The sequence below is a fragment of the Eriocheir sinensis genome, chromosome 17 (genome assembly GCF_024679095.1).
Source record: "Eriocheir sinensis breed Jianghai 21 chromosome 17, ASM2467909v1, whole genome shotgun sequence".
Classification (NCBI taxonomy): Eukaryota; Metazoa; Arthropoda; class Malacostraca; order Decapoda; family Varunidae; genus Eriocheir; species Eriocheir sinensis.
Genome location: NC_066525.1, coordinates 8,393,702 through 8,403,701, shown reverse-complemented (window position 1 = coordinate 8,403,701; position 10,000 = coordinate 8,393,702). Strand labels below are relative to the sequence as shown.

At 43.9% G+C, this 10,000-nt stretch overlaps 1 protein-coding gene across 5 annotated transcripts in view; it reads right to left on the bottom strand.

The window, feature by feature from the left end:
- Positions 1–1,978: 1,978 nt before the first annotated feature.
- LOC126999901 (uncharacterized) overlaps positions 1,979–10,000 on the bottom strand; it is a 41,573-nt gene continuing 33,551 nt past the window's right edge. The window contains exons 14-20 of one of the 5 annotated variants that reach the window (XM_050863035.1): positions 7,602–7,862; positions 5,111–5,352; positions 4,827–5,020; positions 4,010–4,246; positions 3,253–3,431; positions 2,785–2,953; positions 1,979–2,440 (exon numbers count right to left, since the gene is read on the bottom strand). In XM_050863035.1, the coding sequence (XP_050718992.1) occupies positions 2,288–2,440; positions 2,785–2,953; positions 3,253–3,431; positions 4,010–4,246; positions 4,827–5,020; positions 5,111–5,352; positions 7,602–7,862 (1,435 nt within the window). In that variant the 3' untranslated portion in view covers positions 1,979–2,287. Of the gene's footprint in view, positions 2,441–2,784; positions 2,954–3,252; positions 3,432–4,009; positions 4,247–4,826; positions 5,021–5,110; positions 5,353–5,443; positions 5,767–6,126; positions 6,247–6,672; positions 7,431–7,601; positions 7,863–10,000 lie in introns of those variants that run through there. The other 4 variants (XM_050863036.1, XR_007753655.1, XM_050863038.1 and 1 more) reach the window with 4 other exon arrangements.

Below are 10,000 nucleotides of genomic sequence, written 5' to 3'. Positions count from 1 at the left end.
ATTAAGATTCTTCCAAATGATGTTTTCTATGCCCTCTCTGGCCTCAACTCTCAGAAGGCTTATGGACCTGATGGAGTGCCTCCTATTGTCCTTAAAAACTGTGCTTCCGTACTGACACCCTGCCTGGTCAAACTCTTTCGTCTCTGCCTATCATCATCTACCTTTCCTTCCTGCTGGAAGTATGCCTTTGTACAGCCTGCGCCTAAGAAGGGTGACCGTTCCAATCCCTCAGACTACCGCCCTATAGCTTTACTTTCCTGTCTATCTAAAACTTTTGAATCATTCCTTAACCGGAAGATTCAAAAGCACCGTTCCACTTCTAACCTTCTATCTGATCGTCAGTATGGGTTCCGCAAGGGGCGTACTACTGGCGATCTTCTTGCTCTCTTAACTGAGTCTTGGTCATCCTCTCTTAGCCGTTTCGGTGAAACTTTCTCTGTTGCGCTAGACATATCGAAAGCCTTCGATAGAGTCTGGCACAAGTCTTTGCTTTCTAAACTGCCCTCTATCGGATTCTATCCCTCTCTCTGTTCCTTTATCTCCAGTTTCCTTTCCGGCCTTTCTATCTCTGCGGTAGTAGACAGTCACTGTTCTTCGCCTAAACCTATCAACTGCAGTGGTGTTCCACAGGGCTCTGTCCTATCACCCACTCTCTTCCTGTTATTCATCAATGATCTTCTTTCCATAACAAACTGTCCTGTCCACTCATACGCCGACGACTCCACCCTGCATTATTCAACTTCTTTCAATAGAAGACCCTCTCAACAGGAAGTACACGACTCTAGACTGGAGGCTGCAGAACGCTTAACCTCAGACCTTGCTATCATTTCCGATTGGGCCAGAAGGAACCTTGTGTCCTTCAATACCTCAAAAACTCCATTTCTCCACCTATCAACTCGACACAATCTTCCAAACACCTATCCCCTATTCTTCGACAACACTCATTTATCACCATCTTCAACACTAAACATCCTCGGTCTATCCTTTACTCAAAATCTCAACTGGAAACTTCACATCTCCTCTCTCGTTAAATCAGCTTCCTCGAGGTTGGGCGTTCTGTATCGTCTCCGCCAGTTCTTCTCCCCCGCTCAGTTGCTATCCATATACAGGGGCCTTGTCCGCCCTCGTATGGAGTATGCATCTCACGCGTGGGGGGGGCTCCACTCACACAGCTCTTCTGGACAGAGTGGAGTCTAAAGCTCTTCGTCTCATCAGCTCTCCTCCTCCTACTGATAGTCTCCTACCTCTTAAATTCCGTCGCGATGTTGCCTCTCTTTCTATCTTCTATCGATATTTCCACGCTGACTGCTCTTCTGAACTTGCTAACTGCATGCCTCCCCCCCTCCCGCGGCCCCGCTGCACACGACTTTCTACTTATGCTCATCCCTATACTGTCCAAACCCCTTATGCAAGAGTTAACCAGCATCTTCACTCTTTCATCCCTCACGCTGGTAAACTCTGGAACAACCTTCTTTCATTTGTATTTCCTCCTGCCTACGACTTGAACTCTTTCAAGAGGAGGGTATCAGGACACCTCTCCTCCCGAAACTGACCTCTCTTTCGCCCACTTCTTCTGATTCTTTTTTAGGAGCAGCGAGTAGCGGTTTTTTTTATTATTATTGTTTCCTTTTTTTGTGCCCTTGAGCTGCTTCCTTTGTTTAAATTTATATATATATATATATATATATATATATATATATATATATATATGTACGTATATATATATATATATATATATATATATATATATATATATATATATATATATATATATATATTTATATATATATATATATATATATATATATATATATATATATATATATATATATATATATATATATATATATATATTGTGTGTGTGTGTGTGTGTGTGTGTGTGTGTGTGTGTGTGTGTGTGTGTGTGTGTGTGTGTGTGTGTGTGTGTGTCAGATATCAAAGCAGGTCAAGCTTTTTACACAGCGAGTCCATAAGGGTTTACCTATATATTTACATAAGAACATAAGAACATAAGAACTTAGGAGTCTGCAAGAGGCCGGTAAGCCAGTACGAGGCAGCTCCTTTACATACAATTTATTTTTTTTATGTATTTTTGAAAGAGAAATTACAACTGTCGTTACGTAAAAAAAATACTTGAAGCGTTTTAATATCAAATTTGATTGAACGCTCACAGTATTAAAAATATTATCTGATACTGTTCGATGCATCATAAACCAGTAAAGTTGAAGATAAGCTGTCCAGATTTTCAGCGCCATAGATACATTCCGATTTGAGTTTTATGCAGAAATCAGCCGGATGTGACGTACTTTCGACATGGACGGATTGCAGTCAATATCTTTTCACCCATAAATGTAATCATTGATATGACGAAGCCCCCGAACAGCAGGTAGAACGGTCCTTGCAGGTGACTGAGGCCCAATACCACCTGACCACTCTCTGACTGTGGAAACGATGACAAGAGAAACAAAAACAGTAAATTAGAAATAATACACCACAGTTTACTTGGAAATTTATGAAATACATACTTTGGTGCCCATAAATGCACTGTAGTATATGCTATTTGCGGTAACTATGGTCCGTCATTCACAACAAATATTTCTAAAGGCCACATAAGACATTAGTTGGATTCTTGTGAGTGGTTCTCTCATTTACGATGCAGAAGCTTAGTCAAACTATCACTGGTCTCATATAGCTACTCATGGGAATGCTCACAACCTCTCCGAAAGCCTTAGTGGGTGTGAAAGTCCCGAAAAGTTTGAGAATAAGGGCCTTAATGTTACTCACGGTCGGCTTCAGAGCTTCCATGACGGCCACATCCTGTTCCTTTTGAGAGTCCTTCCTTGTCACTCTCACACGCTGCTTAATTACGTCCTCCAGCCAGTAGGTGAGGATGCCGGTCTCCAGTAGGCGTTGCTTCACTCTCCTAATGGTGTCCAAGAACGGAGCACCTTTCCTATTATTAAAAAAAAGATAATTATAAACACATCCCTCCTTCAACACGATCGTCATCACTTAATTGTTCTACTACTACTACTACTACTACTACTACTACTACTACTACTACTACTACTACTACTACTACTACTACTACCACTACTACTACTACTACTACTACTACTACATCTAAAGTTGCTGCTTCCGCTACTATTACTACTAAGACATTATCATCATTATCATTAACAACAATAAAAACAGCAGGAAAAATGACATCAACAACACCAACCACTACTTTTACGTTTTACTCTCACTCGCCTGAAGCCCCACGAGTACCCGCCAAATATTGGGTACCGCCTCGTGGAGATGTAGAGCGGCGTGATGCCCCTCGCGTCGGTGAACTGCGAGGCGATCTTGACGTCGATGTAGTTCTTCCAGGTGATGAAGGAGTGGCGGCCCTTCAGCACTTTTCGTAGGGATTCCTCCAGGGTGCAGAACTGAAGAGAGGACGAAGAGGTTGTTGAAGGCTTGGGTGCTTTCATAAGGGGGTTGAATCGTGTTTTTAGTCAGTGTTTTATCGTTTAGTTCCTGCCCAGTCTCCTGTAAAAAAAAGGCTTTCATATCTTATATTCTGCCGCCATGTTGCGCCTGTCTCTCTTCTAACGATATTTTCATGCTGACTGCTCTACTATATTTGATAACTGCATTCCTTCCCCCTTCCTCGGCTCTGCTGCACTCGACTTTTTACTCTAGCTCATCCATAACTTCCTATACTATCCACATCCTTGCCAGAGTTAACCATGCAGGCTTTCCATTCCTTCATATCTCACACTGGTAAACTCTGGAACAACCTTCCTTTGTCTGTATTTCCTAGCTCCTGCCTACGACTTGAACTCTTTCAAAAAGAGAGTATCTAGACGCCTCTCCTCCCGAAGTTGACTCTCTTGTGGCCACTCTTTTATACTCTTTTATATAGGGGTAATGATTAGCTGGCTTTTTTCTCTTTTTTTTCTTTTCTTGAGTTGCTTCCTTTATTAAAAAAAAAAAAAAAGTTAACACGATTAATCTACTATACCTCCATCCGACGATACACCTCCCTCACCACAGGGCTTGGGCTGTCGAGGAAGAAATCCTTGTCAGCCATATTTAAGATTACAATTTCTGCACTCCACGTCCACCTCTTTAGCGCGAGCAGGTCGTCGAAGGTGTTGATGGGTCGCGTGAGGCCGGGGATGGTGAGGTGCGAGATGAGCGCCGAGCGGTAGGCGGCGGTGATGATGATGCACACCAGCCACCACCACCCCACCATGACCTGCAGGATACGGAGGTCACTCACTCTTTGTAGCAGTGTTGTTGTTGTTGTTGGTGGTGGTGGTGGTGGTGTTGTGGTGGTGGTGTTTGTTGTTGTTGTTGTTGTTGTTGTTGTTGTTGTTGTAGTTGTTGTGGTGGTGGTGGTGGTGGTGTTTGTTGTTGTTGCTGTTGTTGTTGTTGTTGTGGTGGTGGTGGTAGTGGTGGTGGTTGTTGTTGTTGTTGTTGTTGTGGTGGTGGTGGTGGTGGTGGTGGTGGTTGTTGTTGTTGTTGTTGCTGTTGTTGTTGTTGTTGTTGTTGTTACTATTATTGCTTGCTTGCACTAGTCTTTCTTGGCAGTGCTAGATCACTGCAGTACGGAAAAGGGTTATTTGGCTCTTGGTAACTTTCGGACATCCACATATGCCTTCTTATTTAATGTGTGGGTATAATAGTAGAAGAACAAAAAAACTAATTATTTTGCAGACCTGTACGTATACCTGCTAAACAAAGTTCTTTCTTACAGCGAGTGGTTCAACAAGACCATAACTACCGCTCCGTTCTTTTCAACTCTAAGGACAAAGTTTTACGTTTCAATTACTAACCTGAGCGGAAATATTGGTTGGCGGGCGGTGGGGCGGGTCCTCGAGGAGTGCACCAAACCCGTACAAGATGCTCGACGTTAAGCTGTTCCATGTGACCTTGTTCTCATTCCCCCACGACGCCCACAGTTTGAGCATCATCCACAGCAGCACGCCCCACGTCACCGCAACAGCCAGTAACTCCAGCCACAGTGTACCTGCACAACAGACACAATAACACGGTCATGAGAGAGACTGACTGAAGAGCCGACACCCACGCAACATTTAATCTTGGAGTTCAACATTACCTCTGAAAGACTCGACGAAGGCCCATGTCGGGGCTGGTGGCTGAGGCTTGAGAGAGATGATTACGAAGGTTCCTTCACCGTAAAGTCTAGAGTGGTCCATGACTTTAAGGCGGTCGGGGGTCGGGATCAGCACCATGGAAAGGTCAGCCTCCTCTCGCTCCAGGCTTCCAACGATGCCAGTAAAGTGACCACTTTCGTTCCTCACGCCCCACTGCCCATCTGGCGGTTGGCGCACTTCATACCTGACACAGATAAATACTCTTTATAATTTACATATAAACGGGTTCAAAAATGTTATTGGCGCTAAATCTTGTAATAATGATATAATTTTATAAAGAAATGACGAAACTAAACAATCAAAACTACATTTTTTTATAATCTGGGTAAGTGTAACGTTCGGAGCTACTCCTCCCCCTCTCGTCCTTCCTCAAGGAGGATGTCAGCACATGGATCGGGACTTCAAGAGGTTGGTAGAATTGGACTTTACGAGAAATTGAGGTGGGCGGCGACGGCGTCCAGCATGCGGAAGTCAAGGCAGTCTTTGGGCTCCACTTTGCCCCCTGGCTGGTAGTTGGGCGGGCGGCGATAGTCAACATGAGGAGAAAAATCCATCGTCACCACCCGCAGGACGGCACCGCCCAGATCCACCAAGGGCTCTGCGGCACGGCAGCGAGAAGGCATATCACAGCGTCAAGGACAGAAGCGCTGAACTCGATAGCTACACACGGCAGTAAATCGATGTGAATTATGGGCTATGCAAAATATTAACAAGTAAGACCGTTATGAAGATCAATAACCGTAAGTAAAGCGTTGTGAATGCATCTCGTATTAGTCTTGGCATTTTTTCTTTCTTTTATGTATATATTGCTATTCTCATGTCAACAGTATTTTCAGGCCATGAAGTATAACCTAACCATACCCCTGCTTTTTATGTTTTGATAGTAGACATGGTTACAAAATATGAATCTGATAAGTATACAATTAGTTGCAGTGTGGTTTGGCATATGCAGTCATACCTAGGCGTTGATCCAGGAGCATCGGTGATGCTCCCTTCCCGTTGGGAAGCTGCACGATGCTGCGTCCTCCCGCTGAACAAAACAAGCACCGACGGTAGAGGTCCACCGCACAGCCAGAGTCTGGAGGTAAGTTAAGTTGCTAAACTGAGAGCTTGACCGATGCTCCATTATTTAGTGAGGCGGGTCTATCGCTTATAAGGAGGAGAGTGCTTCTTTAGCGAGATGGGGCGGTGATTCAGAATCGTCGCACTGGAGGTCTGTATCTTTTGTTAATTTTCTATGTTATGACAATGTTATGCTATATAGTGTTCACATACTATGTATAACAGTGTTAAGACTAGTTTAAGTTAGGAATGCAACAAGACATGATTTAGGCTTTAGTGCAAAGAGCCATAAGGGTTGGGATGTGGGTTTTCGCTGAGGTTAGCAATTCCTTTCAGCAAGTTTAAGGGCATGCATGGCATACAAATAGGCGACTATTTGTCCGAAGCCACATCATAGTAATAAAGGAAAACTATAACAACCAGATTCCATGTCCTGCTTGCAGTCCATATCTGCGTGTCTGTGTAAACAGACGGTGGCCGAACTGGTAGCGTACTGGGCCCACATTCACCGCGTGATGGACGACGCGGGTTCGAATCCCCACGCTACCACTCGGATTTTTCAGTCACCGCCGAGTGGCTTAAAACTACCCACATGCTGTCCTGAAGACCACCCATCAACCCGGACTCTAGAGGAAGCCGTCCAAGCGAATCAAGAACGAGTTCCGGGGGGCAGCATGAGCCAATGCAAGATGGCGCCACTATAAAACACTCGCCTGCGCCAGAACGGGCTGGGCCGACCATCAGGCCCCACCTGGAAGAAGCCTTGGGCCGACCATCAGGCCCCACCGGGGAGACGCCTACCGGCGCAATAGGCAACGTAAAAAAAAAAAAAAAAAAAAAATGCAGGCCCAGAACAGGGTGACTGCTCCTTGTTCGCTTCAGGGTGGTTTCCTGTTACTCCCTCCTCCAATGATTTTGTTTCTTGTAAATTTCCCGAACCTATCAAAATCTTAGGAAACCTTCAAAGTGTTACGGTAAAACTTTAGCTATTCATCAACAGGTTCATCTGTTTCAATAAATATAGTAAATAACATGCCTGAATTGTGAATGCGGTGTCTAGCACCTGCGGCGAGCTGAAGAAGGAAGAGATGCCGTGTGTTCCGCAGGCTTTGGTGCTGCAGAAGTGCCGAGGACGTGTCCCTATCCAACAACAGCACCCGTATCGACGGCAATAGCCACAAACCTGACCTTTCCATGAATCTAAGAACAGAGGTCTTAATAATTAGTGACAACTGGTTTTACAAATTGCACTGAAACAATGTTTATCGCTGATTAAGCAGAGTTAACACAGTATAGCCACAGACAAAGCGTTACATACACATGTATAAAAAAATCTTGAGTCACGAATAAAATTTTTAACAAAAGAATCACCTCTCAATGAAGAAGTTGTCCTTCATGATGTTAACTGAAGAACTTCCTTCCTTGTAATTACTGTCGATATTCATCATGCTCGTTTTGGCATCACCTCCATTCTCGAGGGTATCAGCTCTGCCAGTGTTGTCAGGAAAAAGGGCCACGGTCCAGCAGGCGGCCCCGACATCACGATAGAGCTGGGGCAGAATGAGGGAAGTGGACAGCATCGAGGTGTCCTGGATCACCACAACGCCTCTTCTTGTTTTATCACGAAGACCTCTGCCCGAATGGAACGACAAGAGATTTCACAGGCTCATTTGAAGGGCACTTATTTGTACACCCAGAAAGAAGTTGGAATATATATATATATATATATATATATATATATATATATATATATATATATATATATATATATATATATATATATATATACACACACACACACACACACATATATATATATATATATATATATATATATATATATATATATATATATATATATATATATATATATATATATATATATATATATATATATATATATATATATATATATATATATATATATATATATATATATATATATATATATATATATATATATATATATATATATATATATATATATATATATATATATATATATATATATATATATATATATATATATATATATATATATATATATATATATATATATATATATATATATATATATATATATATATATATATATATATATGTATATATATATATATATATATATATATATATATATATATATATATATATATATATATATATAGATATGTATATATATATAGTATGCCTTCAGATCCTTTTACAGTCACTGTAAAACAGTGGAACATTTCCTAATATCATCGTGAATTCTTACTTCTCAAATTGTTCACATTGAACAGTATTCATTTGGCAAAGTACGTGTATCTTTAATGTTGTCGACCCAGTATTCCACAAATATACGGCATTCAAAACACGAGACTGTTTACTGGTTGGCTAACAGGAAGTGATTAATTTTGTTTGAGCTCCGTGGCCTGACCGACAGACCTGCCAACACGCCTTCACCCTGACAAATGCCTGGTCAGTATTTACCCCTCACCGGGCAAACACACATAATGTGAACCAAGGCAGTGTTCACCAGTCACTGCTAAACTTATTGCAGTTCTTATATTTTATGTATGTATTTACATATACATAAAATCTAATATTTTATGTGTGTGTGTGTGTGTGTGTGTGTGTGTGTGTGTGTGTGTGTGTGTGTGTGTGTGTGTGTGTGTGTGTGTGTGTATGTGTGTGTTACACGTGTTGCTCACAGATCGGCTAATGAGCTTCAAACCTCTCCTCGTGAGGGTACAGCCTGGTAACGACGAGTCCAGCACGTGATCCAACCGAGAGGGAATTACACACACACACACACAAAAAAAAAAAAAAAAAAAAGTGTGATGGCAGCTGCCCCCGCCTTTCCGCAGACTGCTGTGACGTGCAACCTATGTCTTGGACAGAAGTGTAAGTGTGTGTGGGTGCGTGCGTGTGTGTATTGCGTTGGGAGTGGGATCTAAGGACCCGTGTTGATGGCGGCCGCGTTTCCGCGGACTACGGCCATGTTGATCCTCTGCCATGTTGATCCTCTGCCAGAGCCAGCAGGTCTCACGCGGCTCTCCCGTCTGCGGGGCCCAGGGTACCCATGGTCTCTATCGCTAGCGGCTCGAAGCGATAGCGCTGGGCGAGTTCGGCATAACGTTGTCTTTTCTGTTGTTTTGCCGATCGGGCGGCTGCTCTTGGATTGGTGGCGCTCTCCATAATGTGTGTGCTCCGGAACGTGTTCGTGCATGTTACGTCCCATATCAAGGATCGGCAGCCGCTGAATGGGTAAATTGTCACCCCGTCCGGTCTTCGCCCGTCACCCCGATCTAGTCCACGTGGCTCCAGCAGTGCGGGTACTCCGGCTGCGGTTAGGCTGCGGCGGACGATATCGTTGAGGGCGGCGTGGCGAGGTAGTCTGCCTGGGTCACGGTGGCAGGAGAGCTGATGATGGCCGAGGTTGTCCGCCATGTGACCACATCTGCACTGGTGTGGCAGGCAGACCGGCGCTTCGAGGCGGAGAGCCACACCGACGCGCACTGCTTCGTCGGGAAGTAGCAAGCCAAGGCTCTCCGCGGGAATGGTGTCGAGCCAGGCTCCACTGTGGGGGGCAGCTGCTGCAAGCAGGCGGGCACGGTGAATCTGGTTGCTCCGTTCCAGGAGCCCCTCCAGGCGGTGACGACAGGCGGCTTCGTCCAGCTGACGCTGGGTGATGGGTGATTCGAAGCTGGGGTTGATGTCGTAGTCCGGGCATTGGCGAACTCGGTAAGCGTTGAGTGCGGTGGTGAACAGGTATGGTTCGTCGTCACGGG